The sequence below is a fragment of the Sceloporus occidentalis genome, unplaced genomic scaffold (assembly GCF_023333645.1).
Source record: "Sceloporus occidentalis isolate IW3139 unplaced genomic scaffold, rSceOcc1.0.p SCAF_40, whole genome shotgun sequence".
Classification (NCBI taxonomy): Eukaryota; Metazoa; Chordata; class Lepidosauria; order Squamata; family Phrynosomatidae; genus Sceloporus; species Sceloporus occidentalis.
Genome location: NW_028317020.1, coordinates 985,562 through 1,009,050, shown reverse-complemented (window position 1 = coordinate 1,009,050; position 23,489 = coordinate 985,562). Strand labels below are relative to the sequence as shown.

The following is a 23,489-nucleotide window of genomic DNA, read 5'->3' as shown; positions in this document are numbered from 1 at the left end:
CTTTAGGGAGCCTTAACTTGCGGGTGCTGAAAGTGGCTGAAAGTTTTTTTAATGGTTAATTGAATGTGGCATGAACTGTATACAGATAAGGGAGTAATACACTAGCAGACAGAGTAGCCCCTCTATGCAGTATGACTCTCGCAAGTCACACCTTTACAAATATAAACTGGTGAGAGGTATAGTACGTCTGGCCTACGCTTTGCCGTCTGTCGATAACCACATAGAGTAGAGGGTACGGAGCAGTATGTCAGTCACTGTTGTCTCAAGCTTATCAGATCTCCTTGTGAGGGAGGATCTCTTACCATGTTATTCGTCTGGGTCATCTGGCTCCAGACTCTCCATAAAATCTTCCATCACCTCTGCCGCTTTCCTCTTCTTCTTGGGAGATCCTGTTGAATGAAGATGGATACATATGAGCACGGCAGGAGATAGATGCAGAACCCCTCTGCCTTACTAGAATTTACATTCACCAATGTTACGTATGAGTTAATTGGGTACAGGCAAAACATTTATTGTTTTTACAGCAATAAAACATTTTTTTAGAATGTATTTTTCTGAGCTAGCACTATATGTATATGCATCTACAGCGAAACAAACCCATCACCGTGTTATCCGGGATAAAGGACTAGTGAAACCAACCTGATCAAGACTACGTGTGTTTTAGATTGAAGGGTGATTTGTTCAGTGAACGCCACACCAATATTCCCCAAATCCCTGGGATTATTTCTCATTGTTGCCCTGCCGCCTTCTCCTGGGAAGTTCCTTCCTTTGAGGATGAAGTGGGAGGCCCCAACTGACTGACATGTTTACAGAATGCAGAAATCTAGTCAATACTAATTAACCTGCTAGGAGACACAGTTGCTGACAGAGTAAGAAAGGGAGGAGGGAGAAAATAGAGCGGGAGGAGAAAAAAGCGCTGTATGAGTAGCAAAGAAAAGAAAATGAGAAAAAAAACAAACAAAAAACAAAGCGAATGGAGTAGCAAGGGCTACAGGAAAAAATGCAAGTAAACAATGAGAATTTGCCCAGGGACAAATAAAATAAGGAAGGGGAGAAGTGAATCACAACAAGAGTGGAATGGAGGGTACTGAAAAAAAATAAGGAGAAAGAAAGGAGATCGAGATTGTAAAAAAAAAAAAAAAAGTGAGGAGCAGTAACATGAAGAAAGGGAGAGGGTGAGATAGAACATTTTGTCTGTACGTCATAGCGGGCCAACCATAACGTTATGGAAAGTCAGTCTAGTTCACCTGCAACTCTTGGTTTAGTGGAAAAAAAAGATTACAAGGATGACATGAGAATAAGACAGGGAAATGTTAGGGAAAGGATAAAGAGTGTGGAATTGGGATCAAGAATGAGGAGGAGAAGACAAAAAAGTATAAAGGAATTAAAGCAAAAAAAAAACTGGGATGATGCAGGTATGTGTATATGAATTACAAAAATACAAAATTGACTCCAAAAGCTAATACTTGGATAATACTCTTATATTTATAACAGAGGTGTAGGCTATTATTAAAAAAAAATTAAGATTGTAAGACAAACGGCAAACAATGAAAAAGAGAAGAACTCCATAAATGTTTTTTATAAACAATAGGAATCAATTTTCCCTTCAAACGGCATGACATTTTAAGAATTCATAATAAAACACACACAAATTCTGTGGGGGGGGGCTTCTTGTGTGCGCTCACCATGATATTGTTCTGCTGTCTTCCTCCTCAGCGTTTCTACGCTTTCCTCTGCTTCTGCCCACTCCAGAACAAGCCTGCGTCCGTACAGATGGGTACTGTGACACAAAGCGCTGAATGCTCTCTGTTGGGACAAAGGATATTAGAGATATCTCATGATAGAGATCCAGCTGAAAACGTTAAAAAAAAAAAAAAAAAGACAACGAAGGCACTATAAAGAAAACAGATCACTCCTTTTTGGATATAATAGTAGTTATGTATCTACCAAGAACTGCTTTGTGTGCTAACTTTCACCTCCAAATACAGTGCAACCTCATCTGCATACTTTTATGTTAATGTATTTAATTACTGTGGAGATTTCTTTGTACGCCACTGAATTCAATGTTAGCATTAAATGGATGGATGTAGTTGTCCCAAGTGTGGCCATCCTATTTTGTACATATGGACAATAGAAATGGTTATTATAATCTTGATCTGGAGAAATCTGAAATTCAACCTTGGAGAATTTTCATATAACTAATAATTTCACTCATTGACCCGCAATGTTTAATCTATATGAGGTTCAGTGTGACCTGTAAATGCTGGGCAATTTTAATCAGCACCAAAAACTATATCAGCAAAAGTGGGTCATTTTACATGGCTGGATGTTCAGCGCCACTTGACATATCTTACTTATTCTAAACCAAGGAGCTTTCAAATGCATTCATGGAATTATTCTCTAGTACATTAGATAGACCCTATCACAGCCTAGCTTTGAAGGAAGAAAACTATGAAAACCTACCACACAGACCCTAATTATGTGATCCCGGCTTCAGCTAGGGTTTTAACAGGTTTGTCACCTTTCCTAGCACTGTCCTGGTATGGGTGAAATTGACTATGGTACAATAAGCACATTTGTGACAGTGAAATAATACATGTCAGTTCCTTTGTATTGTGAGAGAAACATGTTTATCTAAAATATCTATGACCTATTAATGGGATCTTCCCATTTCACTAGATTTGATGCTTTAAGATCAAGGTCCTTAGACTTACAGCATAAGGTCAGAAAGCCCCTAAAAAATACATCTGTACTCTGCAAAGTACAGACCATCCGCATGCAAATTACTCTTTGGTTGGCATGTATTGGCAAGAATGGTAAATTCATGAGTACGTTTCCAAGCAAAGCAGAATTTGGCCAATGCCGTAAGTACAGGAGTAGCTCAGTCTACATCATAAAGAAAAGGTGTAGGTCTATGGTTAAGGAGAGGTGTCATTTGCAAAAGCCACACAGCCATGGATTTGCTGCCCATGACACAATGGATTAAAAAGAGAACAATTATAAGGTTAAACGACTATTAGTATAGATTTATCAAAAAATCCACAATTTGGTGAGAATGCCGTTTTTATTACAGTTTAACTTTCATGGTTGTTGCCATACCAACCTTTCTTGTTTTTGATACATCAGCCATGTTGTATTTTTGTACCGATACTATAAAAAATGCATTTACCTCAAGGAAAATGTATTGAAATGGAAAAAAGGGTCAGCTTTTCCCATCACATGTCTCTCTCTCTTTTTGTACACCATGACTTACAAGCAGAGTTTTCTATTTTACTTGGGCCACGCGGGGTTGACTAAGCTTGCTAGAGGTGGGATAACGGTTAGAGATGAGAGAAGAGGCTGAGAGACAGTCTGAGCCAAATATTACGAGACGTGAGAAAGTAAGAGGCTGTAATTGGAAAATCTAGTGCAACATAAATAGCATCTAAACATCACCCCCCGCGCCTGTTTATTTACACAGATGCATCACTTGTTAATTGAGAAACAGGCAGTGTGAAAACAGCTATTTAAAAAAGGGGGAGGATGCAAACACGATACCCATGTCTAGAAGACAACTAAAGAGGGGAAGGAAAGAAGCACTTGGCTGAAGGTGAAATGCAGCGTATGCACTTACGCGGTGATATTAAAATTGGAAATAACATCGTGAAACAGGGAAAGGGTGAGGTTTGTGAAAGACTAAAGTACAAGGGCACTGGGGAGGGAGATACAAGTATTGGGGGGGGGAAGACACTGGATTGGTATAGGGTACATAAAAGAGGCTAAAGAGAGAATGAGATTCCTTCGACTGTGTGTTTTCAGCATATGGAATTTGTTAAGATGTCCTAACCAGTAATCAAAGCTATCAAAACTCCGGTTTGCAGAAAATATTGGACAACGATGTGAGACGGAAGATGTCCTATGAACATACCATTTTCCGGCACTGAAGCAAAACTATTACTTATCAAAATGTGAAGGAGATACATAGAGATTGATCACATTTGGACACGGTGGTTGTTGGGTCACAGATTTCTGCTCTCACCTTGGCATCTTGTTTGGTTACAAAATCCACAAAGCCAAAACCGCGATGATTGCCAGTGCCAGCCATTTTCCTGGGTAGGCGAACGGTCTTCAGCTCACCAAACGTGCTGTGGACAGTCGAAGAGTCAGTTCGGAAACTCATTTTTACTTCCCTTAGGGCAACTAGATTATATAGACTGGGAAAGGTGCGTGTGGCAATGAAACAGAGTAAAAGCTTTCTGGCACAATATCGACCCCATATTTTAAACTCCCTATCCCCCACCGCATCCGCATGGTTCTTACTGCAGGCTGTAATCCTGTTACACGAAAATAACAGAACAAATGCAATAAATCCTCACTGGAATGTTTTTCTTACTAGAAAAGTCATCTGTCCCCAAGATATTAAATCTTCTGGATCCCGGTGCCCATGTTCCCCTCCTAGTCTCCCCTGGCTTTCCATAACCTCTCCCCACGATACTGTCAAAAAAAGTGTTGAGTGTGTGCAATATGTCTTCACTGCACACCAAGGACACACAGAACAACAAAGAGAGTCAAGCGTGAAATGCTCTCTGTGTTGGCAAACACAGTGACATTAGCAAAGGCACAAGGTCACGCAATACCTTATTGGAAGGGATAAGTTTACACACGGCATAACAAACACATATATTCACACTTAGACATACACAACAGAAGTCACAATAGCCTGGTGTGGGTAACGTTGCACACAGCTTGATGCAACAGCTTGAATTCATCACATGCTACCTTAAAGCAAAAATCTCGCAATACACATCATGCGATGCCATAAACGTAATGAGCTTTATGCCAGTGCAACAGCTCCCCCTGTTGATCACATACAGTTACAGCAATTGACTACAGAAAGACGATACCTTTATTGGCTAGCTGAAGCATAATGGATTGCAAGCTTTTGAGGCTATCTAGGTCTCTTTTTCAGGCATATTTCAGGTGTAACGGGTCCTCTATTTCTACGGCTAACACGGTACAACTTTATAGCAATTCACTATAACAGCAGTATTGAAGTTTACAAGCTGTAACGCTGCTCACCTGAACAGCTCTCGGATCTCACGCACAGAGGCCTGGAAAGGCACATTGCGCACCAGAATCTTAGAACTTTGTTGCTTCTTGGAAATCTGCTTCTTACGCTCTGTAGTCGTCCCAGGTCTGTGGAAGCGGAAGTAAAGCACTTGAAAATGTGTCCTGTCTTCTCTCCAGCATTCATTTTTTTTTTTTTTTAATATTCTATATGCACCTTTGCTCCAATAAAGATTCTCGGATTTAATAAGCAGATCATGTTTTAATCAATATAGTTATGAGAATATATGAATCCTCCCAAGTAAGCTGCATTTTGTTGCTGGTTTGGACCGCAATACTGACCTCTGCTATTCCACAGTTGGAGTAGCAGAGGACTATCCTGTAGAACTCACTGAAAATCCACACCTCAGTGTAACACTACAGAAATCTAATATTCCAGATCTCCCACTGCACTTAATAGTAGACTAGACACTATATTAAATATCATCAATATATATAAGAATAGATGAGACATAAGAGATATAATACAATCTCTCTGTGTATTAATACCTTTAAAAATGTATGTGAATAAGCCAATACAAAAAAAAAAACAAGAATTGGAAAGAGAAAATAAAATAAACAAAATGAGAAATATCTCAAATTAAACATCAATATTAACAATGCACTACTAGTCCAGCATAATTCACATATATTAAATATTAAAATGTTATTTAAATCCATTTAAATGAAGATTCTTCATCCTTTAAAGAAAGAAAAACACAGTGTGTACTGTATAAAAGTGTCACACTAATCCGCACACTAATATTCAAACTCACATAAATACACAAACCTTTTAAATATGTTGTTTCTGTAGGTCTAATTGTTATGTACTAATTGCCATAATGTTTTTCCATTGTACAGAATTTTAAGGGATTTTCATATGAACCAACTCAAAATGACAATTCCAACACTAGGTTCAACAGATTTGTTTATATTCCTTCTGAAGCGTCTCAGAAAGGTAGATCCACACTCACCTAGTTGCTCTTTCAGATAGTTTGACCTCCAGTTGGTGTCCGTCCAAGGTCAGGTGCTAAGTGGAGAAAATAAACGTGAAACACCAGTCCCATGTCAGTAATAGAAATTTGAATTGTTATTTTACTGGATGCAAATATTTCATAATTTCCCTTACTTCTAGGATACGGAAGAAAATATACGGGCATGTCCCAAAAACATTCACTGAGAAGCACCGACAAATACACAACTTGGCCTGTCCTGTCTATACCATACCTTCTTAAAATGTTCACACTATGACCGACTCTTAAATGTTGTTAACAATAAAAACAGAAATATGTTCTCGGTAAAGGACAAACACATTTAGAATGTTTTAGAATATACAGAAAACATAGTACATATTTAACACTGGGGAGAAAACGGAGGAGGAGATATGAGAACTGCATTTCAACTATATTCAAGTATTGGGGCTTCATACAATGAAACAATGGCATTATACTAAAAAGACATACAGTGCTCTTTAAGACACCAAAGTGCTAGGATACGACTTCATATCTGGATGAGCCGTGTCTTAAAGGCATGCAAAGCCATTTAATGTAGTCCAGGGAGGCTGTGCCTCAATAGTGTAAAAAGGTTGGTTGGGGAGATAAAAGATCTCCCTTGAAATCCAGACCATTGTGCAGAGGGGACACTGGGGGGGGGGGTTGATTGCCCAAGAGGTCCCTCTCCGTTTTGTAGCAAGGTGACTGCTGCCCCTTTGAACCTGCCAGCCTAGTCAGCCTAGGCCAGGATACATTACTGTCTCTTATCTTACAGAAGGTGAAAAAGAAGCATTTTGCTTGTAAATGAAACATTATATAATAAATATTTACATGGAATTCATGTTGGATTTCTATAGTGCTTTGTTAGTGAACACATACCTGCAGTTGTCGCAGGGCTTTCTGAGCTTGCTCGGGCTTTCTGTACTCAACGAATCCAAAACCCATAGACAGAAGGGACCCTGAGAAGAGCAGAAAGACACATACCATGATTTAGCATACAGATAATTTGCACAATGTGTAACATACAGTTAGCAAAAAGTCTTTAAGCACAGCCAGAAAATGTGAAGATATCTTACCTGATTTGTCCTTCTTTCTAGATATGCTGCAGCTTTTCACAGTCCCGACTTTGGAGAAGGCCTGTTGGCAGATACCCAAAGTGTTAACGAAAAAATGTTGATAAACAAAGGATTTATTTTTTATTGAAATATGCACAATATATAGTAAGTCACGTTTGTCACGCTACTGACTAAAATATCTCATCATGGAATAGATACTATAGTTACTTTCAGTCTTCATTTTTCCCCAAAGATCTTTAGATCATGATTTCCACTCAAGTGACTACTTAGTTTTTTTAGTTTTAAAGCTGTATTGTTGTTGAAGATAAAACAACCTGATTGCGAACAACGTTTTCTTTATGTTTATTCAACATATTTTCCACTTACAATTCCATTGATACTTTTTTTAAATTGTGACGTTTCATAAGTATAAGTATGCAATTCTTGTTCTATGCAACTGCAATCACATCGTGTCTCCAGGAGTGCTTGGAATTTAAATTAAATACAATGCGTGCTCCGCTGGCACCAAGGTTACTCTCGCTCTACGGCACATTACCTGTCTAAAGCCCTGCAGAATCTAACAAGTCAGCATCACAGACAAAGACATTGTAAAGTCAATGCATCACCGTTTAATTTGTTTTGTGCACTAGAGTAATGTGCAACCCCCACTTCAAATCACCAAATTCTCTACCTGTTGTAGGGCTTCCTCGTTGGTACTGAAGTTCAGGTTTTTGATGAATAACGTACAACCAGGAAGCGTCTCTTCCTCCTCCTCTTCGTCATCCTCCTCTTCATCTTCCTTTGACTTCTGGTTTTCCTGTGGCTGGCTTTCTACGGCCTCTACAAAACAAAATAAAACAAAAATGTGCAATTTTTGGAATTAAGCTAGTTTTTAGAAACTGCAAGTCAACGGATGCTTTGTAGCATTAACAGAGAACTATTCACCGTAGGTTAATAATTTACTAAAGTAAGGCAATTTATTTTTTGGGATCTCCGCAATCCCAAGCATAGAAGGGGACAGAAAGTTTGCGTGTAAGTGCAGAGGCCCTCATGGATAAAAAGCCCTCACCTGTCTCTGTCTTCTCTGGTTCTGCCTCTTCTACCGCTTCAACTCTTTTCTGGGCAGGGGGGCTGCTGAAAACATTCATGGGAGCCCACTCTAGATAAAGCGGCACATGCTGGAACTGGAAATAAGAGCAAGAACTACAGTCTTAGGCATAAAGATGTACACAACCACAAAAAAACACACACGCCTTAAGAGGAGATGAAGAAGACAAGGGACAGTACTACTACTACAAACGATGGGTAAAATGGGAATATTTCAAAACTCTTTAGAGCAACATGTAACCTGCATTGGTTAGCTGCATTAAATTGCTTAAAATTACTAATTAAATACATGTGTAATTGTTTTAGATGTATTTCGTTTTTACACTGCCTGGTGTAGAAGGATCCAGGAAGTTACTTTTTTATTTTTTATTTTCGGTGTTAGATTAATTAGCAACCAGTAGACCGGACAAGAAAGGTGGAAAAATAGCACAACCACAAAAAAAAAAAAAAAAGAATTAGGACGCACGTAATGCAGCTTGTCCAGTGCAGCACATAACCATGGCCATGGCAATGGAAGTGTTTTAAAAGTGCTAGTGTAACCTTAGCAGATCTGTCATTTGCACCTTACCTTTAAAGGTTTCATTATGTAAAAACAACACAGAAACTGTTTTCATTTTCTGTGGTAAACACCTATTAATGCCTGGTTTGGATGCATAATTTCCAGCAAAATGTATAAAAGGCTAAATATTACATAGTTCAATAATTATTTCTGGGAATGGTTTGGGCAATCAAACAACTCTGTCTTCCTACAGGTTTGATCATGATGTAATCTAAGCATTGATAAAATTGTCATCAAACAAGATCTTTTTGCATACCAGATATTGTATGTTTATTATTGTACGGAACTTTGAATTGTCCTATGCAATGAAACTGTAAAACCAAGTCAAAGAGGTCTAAGCTCACCTTGCTGTATGCTAGTTTGGTGAATGCTCGTTTGGCTTCTGTTGGCTCAAGGAACTCCACAATGGCAGTGATCCCACCTTCTGGAAGCAGTACCCGGCCCAGGTCCCCAAACCGTCCAAAAACCTCCTGTAGTTCTGCAACCTGGGTTGAAGCCGGGAGATTCTTAACAAGGATCGCTGTCTTGCTGCGCGTCCCTGCTGCCTGAGGAGGCAAAGAAAGCGTTGTAAGTCAGATGTGACAAATATAGTTTCAAGTCCTTGTTTAGATTTTGCCCTGGGAAAATGCCCTTAGAGCATTCATTGTTCTTTACCTGACTGAAAGAATCCAGACTGACTCCATTTTCAATTAGAAATTTGCGCATGTCCTGAACCAGCTGGGTCTCTCCTAACGCAACTCTGACAGCCATGCTGCCTTTCCCTTCCTATAAAGACAGACACAAGAAGACAATACATGCATGAAAAATTATGGCAACTGGACATTACACATTATACACATTTGGCACCACACAGGACCAGCGTCCTAGTGCCTTCAGAAAGCATTTTTCAGTAGTCATAAACATGGACAGGCATGGGCACTCACATGATCCAACACTTGACTTTTGCTTGTGTTGTACTTTTGGGCGATCACATCAGCTACTGCGCTTGTACCCATGAAGAGGGTATTCCAGTTGTGAGAGCTAAGAGAGTGATTTAGGAGAGAGTGAGTCTTAAAGATTAAGGCTTTCCATTTGAAAAGTTTTTGACTAATCGCCTGTGTGAGGCTATAATGCTCAGAAACCATCAGATTATATGAAGCACAGCTTTTCTGTATGATGATGGCAAATGTACCTCAACTAAAACATTCTGGAACATCTGGTCAGCCTAAAAAAAATATGATCTTAGACGGGAAATATAGCCTCATTTTAATACTTAAATACTTATTACAATATGATTTCAAGAAATGTATAATAATAAAAAAAATAAAAGTATTTTTTTTTATTTAAATGACACTGTACAGCTTATATATGTTCCATGACATGGCTTAGTTAAGATGCACATGGGCCTGAAGATGCTTTATACACTATGCAAACAAATTTACATCATCAATTTCAGGCAACCATAACTAACACTGGAGTAAAATACTTTCTGCAACATCAGCCAATACAATTGTAGGCAAGCATGTTTAACGGTTCATTAATATAGGATATTAATGGTGTAAAAACTAATGTTTTATTTTTCTGTTGCTGTAGGTAAAGGAACTCTGCCAGGCATTAATGCATGGACTCGCACTGCTCGCTGTGCCAATTTGCTGCCGGTACCTTGCACTGTTGGCCTTGTCCTTTAGGGCTTTCTGTTTCTTGTATGCAGAGGGGTCTGCTCCTGCTTCACCTTCATCCTCTTTTTTCGCAGTTGAAGGTAAGACATGCAGCATCCTGCCCTGGGGGGTGATATTAAGCACTGATCAACATGTAAATCCATGTAATTCATTTTTGGTTACCTGCAGCCTCATTCTGTGGACTGTTATATTCTAGAAAAATATATACAGTCAGAATAATGGGTTAAGGAAATACATTTACCGCCTAGCCTGAAACTAAACCCAAAAAACAAATCCACTGCAAATGCACATCCTAGGGCTTATATTTTAATATTTGTGAATTTTTAAATAAGGGATATCATCCAGCTCTGGAAAACTTTTTAATATAAATATAGTATATTATATATTTATTAGCGACTGTTTTTACAATAGCTAATATAGGTTAACTATATATTTACATTACAGGTACCCACATCTCATAATCATCAGTAAACTTATCCCAAAACTATTAATGGAGGTTGTCATTTCTTTACTGGAAGTACAAACAATATTGCTTAATTCAGCAATATCAAAGTATGTAACACTTTCAGCAGCATCTGAGTCAGCCACCAAAATAAGAGAGTACTTCCAAGCTAAAATAATGCAAACAATGTAACATTAGTGACATAATAACAGCAATGCATGCTAAATGTATTAGTGGTACTATTATATGCAGGGGTAATTCAAGCCTCTAAGCGTAGTATCATATTTATCCAGCAGATGGCACTATAGAGTTTAAGTCCTCTATACATTGTAGAGTAATACAGACGGGTAAAACATACATCGGTTCTGTAAATATGATGTGGGTTATTAATTTATGTACGATAGAGGCAAATCAAAAGTGACATGTATAAGGAAATGGACATATAAGTTTGTTGGGTACAATTGTAATGACACATTTATAACCGATACATGTTATTATGCAATATTAAGTTATTTTTTTGCCTGCATCAGCAGTGTATTCTGACCTACCTGGAAGATTTGTCCATCTACCTCAGCGTAAGCCTTTACGGCATGTTCTGTGATAAGGAAAGTGACAAAAGCAAATCCCTTTGGCTTCTTGGTTAAGCGGTCGATGGGGAAATGGATCTCAGAAATAGGTCCTAGCAGGTAAATACAATGGAACAAAAAAAATTAAGTGAGAAAAAAAGCATTTCCCAGCTGTAACAAATTGAATTTAAGGGAAATCTTGGACATTTCCTGCAATATTGCAGACACAAAGGTTTTGTTTCTTGTAATGCTATACATCTTTATAGTATCCACTGTTACAGAGAGCTGTATTAGCATGGCACAGCCGGTTTTTAATGATGTAAAGAGGGCACAGTGGAAGCACCAGACCAATCGTTGTATAATTTCCAAACTGGCTTTTAAAAGAATAAAAAAAAATGATTTATATTCCGTAAAGTGGAACTTTTCAGATTCTTATGACAGGTGCACTTGGAATGCTAACAGACCAAAGCACTATTAAATTACAGCGTATTCCTTGCTAAAAACTACCGTATTTTGAGAACAGCTTCTCCAGGTCATCTTCAGTGCAGCTATATGGAAGGTTTCTGACAAAGAGCCTCCCTGACTCGGACACATCCTCCTGCTCCTCTGCATCCTTTGCTTTCTGCTCCCACGGTCTGTTCTGGACCTTAGCAGGAAGCTGCGGTCTTTCTGGACGTTCATCTCGGAAAACTTCAATGTATCGGCCACCTGAAAACAATTTAAGGTTTGAAGCAAGTGCTCGTTGTTGTAGTAATGTCTTTAAGGGATAGAGAACAAAACTTGAAGAATTATAACACAAAAAACGTAACCTACACTTATAGCATAAGACTTTTCTGAGATAAAAGCTGTATGGAATGAAGTTTCATATATTGTCATGCCAGTATCCACAAGGATTATTTCGACCATATTCAGAGTAAAAGCCAATTTCACAGAGTGAAGCAGGCTGGTGGCATACATTACTTGGATATTCATTCTCTCTGTTGTATATAATAACAGGCGAGACGGTCTTTAAATTAACCTTTAATTTGAGCTACCCGAGGAAGCTTTAATCATACAAATAGCCCTTAACAACTGTGATTGGCTATTTCCATTCTCACTGGCAGGTCCGCTGCCCCCTGCCTTATAACAGGTACAGCCGTGAAAAGGCGAGTCACTAAACTCCCAACCAGCCCATTAACCCTAAGGAGGACCATGCAGAGTTGGCATTGCCTCGGTAGTTCACATCAGCCCAAGGCCACACATCCTTCAAAGGTGGAACGCCATTATATGACATCTCAGCTAGGTGATTAGCAATAAGGACGGCAGCACAGAGAGGGTCGCCCTGGATGAGGCCTAGGGCAGTGTCGAAGGCAAATACACCACTTTGTAGAGATGCCTCCTTGTCCGATTCCCTACTGCATCCCAGCTCACCATCCTTACCCATGTAATCCTTGTTCTTTTTTAGAGCTTTCTGTACCTCCTCTTCACTAGAAAAATCCACAAAGACATATCCTGGAAGAGAGACATTGATAAACCGGAAACTCTCTAATTGTTTTTGTTTAAAACTAACAAAAAGTAAAAAAAAAATAAAGACAAAACAGGTCATATAACATGAATACAATAAAACTTAAAAAAAATAAAAATCCATTATTTTTAAATTACAAACTGTGGCTTTAATTGTAACACTACACACAAACAATATGTTTTCTGCACTCACAATGGACATAAGATCAATGAAAAATATTAATCAAAAAATTGAGTAAAGGGTTTATTTCTGGGTAGCAAACAAACTAAATATGCAATAAATCCAAAATAACTATAAATCAGAAAGATCAATAAGTTCCTCAATGATATATTTTTATCTATAAAAATATATCACCTCATGGAAATTGATCCATGTAACAGAAATAATATTATCAAATCAAATTTCCTGCACTGAAGTTCTCTCTTCACTCGCCCTTACAAAATGCAGCCTGAACAACAATTATAATCTTAACGACGTGGGGAGACATAATCATGATAGATATCATTCCCCAGAGTGCACATAGTAAATTTATATATTTCATGGCGATTGCGCTACTTTTACCATATTGTGCTGAATTCATTCCAAAAATAACTCCTATAACCTTCCCAAGGTTTCAGGACAACAGCATCTCAGTGTTTAGCAATCCTCATTATCAGATTAGTGAGCAAAATCCTATGACAAGATTACAGCCCTGCAGTGCTATGATGAACATACCTAGTGTGAGGATTCAGACAAAGCAGTTCATTGAAATAGTGTTTCTGTGAACATCTTTATTAAACAACGGACTCCTTGTGACCTGGATTTACACACGGGTTTGTCCTCCCCAGCTTAGACGTGAACATACCTGTTTTATTTCCATGAGTATTTCGTACAATGCGAATGGCTGCTGGCTTCAGCGGCGCAAGGAACTCTTTGACGTTTTGCTGGGAAGATAATTTAGTCACTTGAACAGTAAGAAATAGAAACTTATAAAGGAGATAGATCTTAATATTTACGACAGGTTTATTCCCATTCAGAAGCTCTTCTAGTTTAAAGTGCAGGAAGTGACTTTGGTCTTAACAAAAACTACAGAGACAAGATTTTTTGTCGAAAGGGATCGATATGAAGACTTTGTCATTGACTCATACATTATTAGAATATAGAGTACCCCAGACAATTAATGCCAACAGTACAAGTTCCTGTAATCAGGGAAACCCCCATCATGTAAGCAGACAAGGCAGCTAACTAAGGCAGATGCCAGAGATCAGGCCCGGACTGGGACAAAAAATAGGCCCGGGCATTTAAGCCCGAGCAGCCCATATTTATTTATTTATTTATTGTTAAAGCCCACCCTTTATGTACCATCTTTGCATTTACTCATTCACACAAATCATTAACACATTCATTAATGCAGTCTCACAAATCATTCAAGCAATTCATCCACACATGAATTCATTAATTGTCATACGCATTCATACAATTCAGCCACACATTTATTCATTCATTCATTCTCATACGCATTCACACTACCCACTCTCCCCATCTTATCTGCCCCTTCTCACTATGTTACCCCTTTTCACTATGTACCCCCTCTCACTATCTATCCCCTCTCCCCATTTCTCACTATCTAACCCCCCTCTGTCCCTTCTCACTGCACCCCCCTCCCTCACCCTACTTACCTTGTTGCCGGAGCAAGCAGCAACTGCGTCCGGGCCCGTGGCAGGACCGGACTAACTGGGCCTATGCGGCCTCTACGGCCGCATTAACGCAGGGCATAAGGGGCACCTGCCCCTTAAGCCCGCCGCAACTGCGACCGGGTCCGCCACTCTAAGGGGCCGGGAAGCCCCCACCAGGGCCGGCCTTAGGGGTCTGCGGCCGCACAGGGCTTACATTAAAACATCGGGGGGGGGGGGTTAACTTTATTTAACATCCTCCATGTTAAATAAAGTTAACAAAAACTTTATTTAACATGGAGGATGTTAAATAAAGTAAAAAAAAAAAAACCCCAGATGTTTTAATTTAAACCCTGTGCGGCCGCACACCCGTAAGGTCGGCCCTGGTGGGGGCTTCCCGACCCCTTAGAGTGGCGGACCCGGTCGCAGTTGCGGCGGGCTTAAGGGGCAGGTGCCCCTTATGCCCTGCGTTAATGCGGCCGTAGAGGCCGCATAGGCCCACTCAGTTCGGTCCTGACTGGGCCTATTTTAAGGTAGGGGCCTGGAGCTGCAGCTCCATCAGCCCCTAAGTCGATCCAGCCTGGCCCACCGGGCCTGCCAGAGATATAGTTTGCCAAGGAAACCACAAAATGCCAGAAATCCTAGGGCTGACCCTGCCTCTGATTGCCGAGAACGAGATGCCAAAGTTATTTATGTAGCTCTCTGGGCTGAGTAATAACCGCCTTGGGATATTACAAGATTCTTCTTGTTAATCATTTTTTCTACTCAGCAACACTCACTTCTACGACGTTGAATGGTGCTCCTCTCAGTTTGACAGTGTAAGGAGTTGTTGGTTCATTCTCCACAGCCGGCTTCTGAAAAAGCAACATGTACCCAGTTTATATATCTCCAATATATCATCCTATTTTGGTGTTAAAATGCTCCCTAATAACTAGTGACTAAGAGTAGAATTACTGTATGAAATTTTACAATGTGTTTGCTTTGAAAATACATTTTTCTATACAAACCTATGCTAAACCATAGTGATGCATTTAAAATGTACCTCTTTTTTTGCTGGTCTGCTTTTCTCTTTGACCTTTCCAACAGACATCTCCTGTTCTGCAGCTTCCTCTGGTCCTTTTGGTACTGTCTCTTCTTCTTCACCCTCCTCGTCCTCTCCAGATGAAGCCACATTAGATTCCTTCACTACCTTGGACTTAAGGTAGTCCATGTCGGAAATCTCTGACTGCAGAGCAAGCTTTTCCACGGTGTCTTCTTACACCCAACAAACAAAATATATTTGCATTATTATTAAGAGAATATTCAAATGATATTTTGCCTTTTCAGAGCCAGAGGAGCCTGCAACATGGCACATTGAACACATCATTGGATTTAAGATGTCACACTGCTGGTAATCCCTTATCATAAGAAAACACAAAATAATGTTATCCTTTTCACTTAATACAGAAATGACTTCTGTTATATTATGTTGTGCGTGAGAGAAGTTCATTGTGTTCTGAATTGCTGCCTTACCTAGGATTTTTTCTAATAACCGCTTTCAGGTTTAACTGAACTGTAGTAAACTACCTTTACTACACTACGCTAAACCTATGCAGGCAGAATCCAGGGAGACTGTTACAAACTCCTACTTTTTCCAAGCAATCTTCACTGCAGGAATGTTGGAAATTAACTATAACATGTGATAGATATTTTTAGGGCTAAATTCAATTGAGGTTTTATTTCAGGTAAAGATTAAATAATACTGTCAAAGGAAGGCATCACAATATATATATATATATATATATATATATATACACACACACACATATATATATATACACACACACATATATATATATACACATATATATATATATATATATTGTGGCAAGGTAACGCAGTCTGTGTATATCAGTAGCAGGTTGGAACGCTCATTATTCCCGGCATGAGGGGGTTAACTACTGGGAGGTCAGCAGGTGAAACCAATTAACCTGCACTCAGGTGTTTAAAGGGCGGCCGTTAGAGGCATTAGGTGTCTGGAAACAGGCAGAGAGGCAGTCAAGCCAGAGGCCCTCAGACTTTATAAAAAGGTACGGGCCAAAAACACTGTGTTGTGCTGCTATTACTTTTATGGCTGGGACTGGATTAGCTGGCTGGTTAGTTAGTGAGGTAAGAACCTTGTAGTCTCCAAGATGGAGTAGGATTTGTTTTTTGTTTTGGTTTATTTATACTGTAAGTGCAACACTGTGGACCATACAAAGCTGCAATAAAGCACATTTTGCTTTTATTCTGCTGGTGTTTGGAGTTTCATGTTTTGATCAGGCCATCCTGCCACAATATATATATACACACACACACACACACACACACACACACATCGATATAAATAAAAAATCCTCACTTATACATATGAAAGCTCACAAAATGTCTTCATATGAGCAGCTTATGCACAACAGACATTAAGATTATACTTTGTAAAAAAAATTGTGTGTGTTTTTATATATATATATATAAACACACACTGTAAAATGGTAAACACATATTGAATGTATACTTGTGGATTCTGGGGCACTTTCTTCACTTCCATCCTCATCCTCAGTCAGGTCCTGCTCAGACTCAGAGTCGAAGTTCAGGTAATCATCCTTTGACCTGCTTTTCGCAGTATTAATGTTAATGTCCTGGGAATCGTTGGTCCAGGTGGCTGTTTTGTTTCTGCTCTGGTGCACAGATAGAAACTCTTTGAAGCCGCTGTCTTTCTCAAGCTGCCAAGACATAATAATGTATAGGGCACAAGTTGATGGTTAGGGAGCAATATGAAAACCAGGAGCTCAAACAAAGGCTTTTCTGCGTTCATCAATTTGTGCAAAAGATCTTAAGCTATCAAAGTTGTTACTCAGTTTATTAGTATTAACATGCAAGTGTGTACTCACTTGAGTATCTTGTGATACTCCATAGAGTATTAACATTTCACACAAAATACATTAGTTTCAATGATATCTAAAATAAAATATCTTATGTATATGTCCAGTCTATTCTACTGAAAAGAGACATTTAAAGCATAAAAAATACCACATACATGGCTAAACGACTGTAAATTTAACAATCTTTGGTGCAAAAAATGGAAACAGATTAAAGTATAGATGGGTCCCCCAAGAACAATAATGAGGTTAAAATCTGTTATTAGTGAAACAGTAAAAAATCTGTAACAATGGCATCATAATGGAAAGGATAGGAGGCTAGAGCAGAGCACAGGGAATATACAAGAACGCCCCAGAGGTTTTTTTTTTATGTTCCATTGATTAATATTTTTTGGGGGGTTTTGCTGGGGACACCTCAACTTTGTGAGAAAATTCCCAGGTTCAAAAATATTATATTCTATGAACTAATGGTTAAAAAGTGTCACATGTTTCACAAAAAAACCATTCAATCAGTCCTAACATAAAAGAGCAGTTCAAAATTTAGCCAGTATAGTCTCTTCTATAAAACAGAAGTATTGTTTTTTTCCTATAATAAAGAGATAAAATTATAAAAATTCAGTCACTTCTACTTACTTCTTCCAGTTCTGAATTCTTCTTTTTGGGCTGGAGAAATAACCACGTTTTGTTAATTGTAAAGATTATCGTAACATCAGCATAATTTATGAAACAAAATGGGTCTATAATAAGGGATTAACAGAAATAATGGATGAGCATAAAATAAAGATACTACTTTTAAAGATAGTAGTATAGAGGACACCAATATGCAAGGGTTACAAAGGAGCAATAAGGTGTATAAGTACAAAACCAGACAGAAGGTAGACCAACTAAAGATCTGTTCAGTATAGGTTTGCATAAATCTAGATAGAAAAATTAACCAGTGCAGCAGGTGCCCAACATTAAAAGGCTTACAAAAGCTATAACAGAAAAAAAAAAGTATTAGGGAGGTTATGTATTAAAGAACGATTGTTGTATAAAGTGGTATAATGAGAGCACTCAGCAGCAATGTTTTATCAGTTGCTATAGTTATTACTCTAAAAAAAGACACAGAAGTTTACCTTTGCTGCCCATTTACTGTAAATCACTGCCCTGTTAAGACAATGAGGATTCCGACAGATGGACATAGCAAGTAAATGTAATATTAGTAAGGTGTGATAAAATGGTGTAATGCCCCTCAAAAAGGCTTTTGAAAAATAACCAAGGAGTGGGGAGCTAGAGTTGTTATAATGAACTTTGACTTACTGCCTTGGTATCAGTAGATTTGGTATTTTTAGATTCTTGGCCTTTTGTATCTTTCACTTCTTTCTGGGAGTACTTGCTCCAGGCTTTGGGCTTGGCAGGATCACCGAATGATTTACACAATTCCACCTTAGGAGGACAAGACAGAAACAATTAGAAAGGACTGTGGACACTCAACTATGAGTATGGCAGCATAAAAGACTATTCTCACTCACTGTGACTCGGGACGTGTCAATATAGCTCTTTTGGAAATGGCTAAGAGCTGCTGTGGCCTCATCTTCTGATCCAAAGCCAACAAAACCAAATTTCCGGAATTTGCCATCTTTGGTGTATTTCAGGCTACAGTCTGTAAGAGTTCCAAATGCAGAAAAAAGTTCTCGAAATCGATCTTCTTTTATCTAAAAGGAAAGGTAACCATTAGGACACTGTGGGCATACAGAACATATGTGAAATTTTCATCTACCCACCCTCATTTTTAAGTCCAACAACTGTGAGAGCAATTGAATTTGCTCAGCTGGAACACTCTGAACTCAACTCCCTACCATGTAGGAAAACTTGGCAGCGTCATGGGTCATTCAGCTAGTAGGGCGTACCGTCATTAAGGTCTATCCAATGTTAGCTAGCAAAGTACATGCCGCAGATGGTGTATAAGACATAGTATGTGTAGGACATTAGAAACCCTTGGGCCAACCATGTCTCCATTAATAATTTCAGGCACTGCTTCTTTTTTGTTCCTTCTACTAAAAAAACATAACTGTAAAATACATAGCCAATACTCATAATACATTACTTTTCTAATATACATAAAAATTCAAATATTATTGAGTCATGTATCTGGAAAGAATAGATAAAATATAAATAAATTAATTACCGTATTTGCTTGATTATAAGACAAGGTTTTTTTCAGAGCACATAGCCCACGAGGGGTCTTATAATCAAGGTTGTCTTCTAATCAGACCTCAAATAGAGGTCTGACTATGAGACTAAGATCCAAATCCCCCACAGCGCTGCAGGGGACCTGTATCCTCCCGTCTGGTAACCTTAGCTGCTGCCAGCACTTCCACCGGGTCTTCTATCACTGAGCGCCGGTAGAAGTGCAGGGCAGCAGCGGAGGTTGTCTATGCGCAACCCGCATTCCTTCCCCGGATGCCAGAGAGGAGAATTCCCTGCAGCGCTGCCAGCCGGCAAACGTCCGCTCGATGGACGCAGACAACCCCCAGTACTGCTGGCACTACCCCACCAGACACCAGGGAGTCAGAAGCACTGGTAAGTCGGGGGGGGGGGGGGGTATATGGAGGGCATAAGGCTTTTCTGGAGGCAGAGTGCCCCATGAAAAAAGTTTAACTAGTAAATATTAATTCATGTAAACTATTTTTTCATATTTAAAAAAAAGCTATGATTGAGAAAAATGTTTTTTTGTTTTTATTTGCCAACCTTCCACCAGTTATGCACATCTGCCCCCAGGCTTGCCACTCTGCTTCCAGAAATGCTTTTAAACCCCCCTATATGCCACTCTGGCTCTAGAAATGCCTTTTAACCCCTATATGCCACTCTGCCTCCAGAAATGCCTTTTAACCCCCTATATGCCCCTGGCATATAGGTATAAGGCATTTCTGGAGGCAGAGTGGCATATGGGGGTTAAAAGGCATATCATGGGGCAGAGTGGCATATAGGGGGGTATACGGCATTTCTGGGGGCAGAGTGGCAAGCCTGGGGGCAGATGTGCATAACTGGGGGAAGGTTGGCAAATCAAAGCAAATAAAAACAAAAAAACATTTTTCTCAATCATAGCTTTTATTAAATATGAAAAAATAGTTTACATGAATTAATATTTACTAGTTAAACTTTTTTCCTATAGGGTCGTCTTATGTTCAGGTTTTTTTTACGTGGCCTGGAAATATCTATAACAGAATAAATCAGCAGCATTTATGGGTAGATGGAGGCATGGTGCCTGAGCTGCACACTGCTTGTGGCTGCAGGTATGACGTTTTACATGTTTTATTGAGAAAGTTGCTCTTTAGGCCTTATTACCAATGAGTGTGTTTTTATAATGCCCCCTAACATGCATAGAAGCAGAGCAACCACACACAGTTGTTCATAAGGAGGTGAAAATAGGACGTTCGTCTGTAAAAAGCTTTGAGTTTGGATGATGCGTGCAGCCCTATCGCACAAACATTTGCAGTACACAAGGAACATATTACATTTAGCGTGCCAGAAAGGCACGTGATATCTTGTTATTTAACAGTATTTTGTTTAGGATGGATGTATCTATGTACTTCCTCGTTAATAGTTCTGTCATAGAAACATAGATCTCTGCAGCAGATAAGACCCATGTGGCCCATCTAGTGTGCTCATTTCTCCTGGTGTCTTATTCGGTACTTGGTCTTTAGATTCAGCATAGCTTTCTGCTCCATGTATGTTGTATGTTCAATGGGCATAAATCTATCTTGATTTGTCATGTCAAAGCATGTAACAATTAGGCAGTAATTGATGATGCATATGTTCATACATAAACACGTGAAAACAGTCATACTAAGGACTGTTTTTTTTACACAATTATTTAAACTCACATCCTACCAATCATGCACCCCTATTTTTCAGTATACAATAGAAAAATAAAACACACAAGCGTACCAAGCACTCTCAAGACAGATCTTACAAAACTATTGACAATGGGGCATTTTATTTTATTTAATAACAATGTAGACACCACTAAATAAGAGTATCTAAACACATGCGGAGTGGCGAATAACACGTGTTCGGTCGTTTAACTTGAACCGTTGCGGACCATCTAGAAACCCGTTTATAAAACACGGAGTAGGATTATCAGATGCGTTACAGGTGATAAACCCCAACTCTTTTTTTTTTTGGGTGGGGGGAATCAGTTACGAAAAAACTCATGCTTCGAGAAGCAATATTGCAAAGAGCAGGAGGTGTTGGCCACAAGGTCAAAATAGGCGGTACAAACTAATCGATAAGGTAATTACCCCGTTTGGTAGATTCTTGACAATTAAGCGAGACATGATTCCCAGCTTCTTTTATTATTTGTTCCAAATGAAGATTCACGTTTTGCTTGTGGGCGCCGCCATCTTGATTCCAGTCACGTGACGTATACGTAGCGCTAGTGCGCACGCGCCGGTAGCGAAGGGAGGAGATAGGTTTGCAGACGGAGGGTATCTTCCTACGATGACGTACGCCTGTTACGCATGTCCAGTTTCTGGAAGTAACGGGCGGGATGAATGCATAGCGCGGGATGCTTGGTGGGTCTGAGCGTGTTAACGGTGTTCCACAACACCACGAGTCATAATAATGCATATGAAAAGTGACAAGTGTGTTTACAAATTAAATATTGCAAATACCTCGCACAGTTACATGCTGTAATAGGTCATAAAATCACCTAAATGATCTTCGAAAACCTCATTTACCTGACAAAGCCAATAACCCACAAAGAAAAATCTCCTTCTGTTTATTGTTGGGAGCATGTGAATAAGTACGTTTTTTTTAATGTACTTTGCACGTGTAAAGTTTAATTTTTAATCACCAAAAATGACCCTGGCGGAACCGGTTCCCAGAAGATTAAGGTTTTTTTTGTGAGGGAGATGTGAAGAAGCGAGGAAGGAAAAGGGTCGCATATCCCTTCAGGAAGTGCGGACCCTGAGGGCGAAGACCTGGTTGATTTGGTGGCTGCCATGGCGCCATTTCTCACTGTTTGATTTTACAAGGAAACACTGAACCTCAGGGGAAAAAATTAAAAAGTAGGCCACCGGACACGGGCATGTTCTATGTAGTTTGTGTTTTTAGCTATGTATGCACTTTAATACATGATGTAGCCGAGAGGTCTTTTTACATTTGTGTTTTGTCTCTTATGAAAATGTATAAAAGATTCTACGGAATCCCCTATATGCCCATTTTCCCCGTCCTCCAGCAATTTTTGTGCAGGACAAATGCTTGCCTGTGATACTTATCCTATGTATACTTATCTTATGCCCATGCCATTGCTCCACCCATCATGTCTCCTTAAGCTCGTCCCATAAGCACAATTTATGAGAACAAGGGCGGCCCTAGGGTTAGTGGCATCTGGGTGCTTTATTTCTTTAACGCCCCCTGTTACTAACACACTAGCACGCAAACTTGCTTTTAACACCCACTCACTCACTCTACCACCATACACATATTTTTTTTCCCGCCCTTCCTCTCACCCCCGACAGTCCAACACACAACTAACATACAAACTCAGAAAAACATTATACATTGACATCTACTCTACACACACAAGCTAACGTAATTTTTTTTAAGGACAGAGAGCCTTATTTTAATACAATTTTTGTAGTATAAATAATACATTAAAATAATGAATCCTTTTGAAAAAAAAAAATCACTTTAAAAATGCTCTCCAAATCATTTCAGTTGACTGTATCTCATTTGGGCTCTTTAGCAGCCGACCAGCTTAAAATACCCCACAAAACTATGTATTTTTGGAGAGAAGAAAACCCTGGTTATTTCACTAGAAGCTTCTGGGCACTTATCATGCAACCAGTTGGTCACCAATCCCTTGCAAAAGGAGCCACAACATTAATTTTCACAGTGTCTGATTCCCCGCGTGACATCAGAGATCAGATGTTTTTTCACTTTTTTTTTACGTTTTATTATCTGAGGCTCCTGATTGGTCTCTGACA

General features: G+C 39.2%; 1 protein-coding gene across 1 annotated transcript; it reads right to left on the bottom strand.

The window, feature by feature from the left end:
* Positions 1-306: 306 nt before the first annotated feature.
* On the bottom strand, positions 307-21,836 carry RBM19 (RNA binding motif protein 19). Its single transcript, XM_089489611.1, has 24 exons — positions 21,801-21,836; positions 19,029-19,211; positions 18,817-18,942; positions 18,151-18,180; positions 17,172-17,361; positions 15,663-15,874; positions 15,400-15,471; positions 13,813-13,891; positions 12,884-12,955; positions 11,972-12,172; positions 11,447-11,577; positions 10,440-10,558; positions 9,722-9,818; positions 9,453-9,563; positions 9,143-9,343; positions 8,202-8,316; positions 7,824-7,972; positions 7,154-7,214; positions 6,957-7,036; positions 6,060-6,115; positions 5,059-5,175; positions 4,019-4,124; positions 1,686-1,806; positions 307-389 (listed from the first exon to the last, which is right to left on the bottom strand). Exons 1-24 carry the CDS (start codon positions 21,834-21,836, stop codon positions 307-309), a joined length of 2,748 nt encoding a protein of 915 aa, XP_089345737.1.
* Between the last annotated feature and the right edge of the window lie 1,653 nt (positions 21,837-23,489).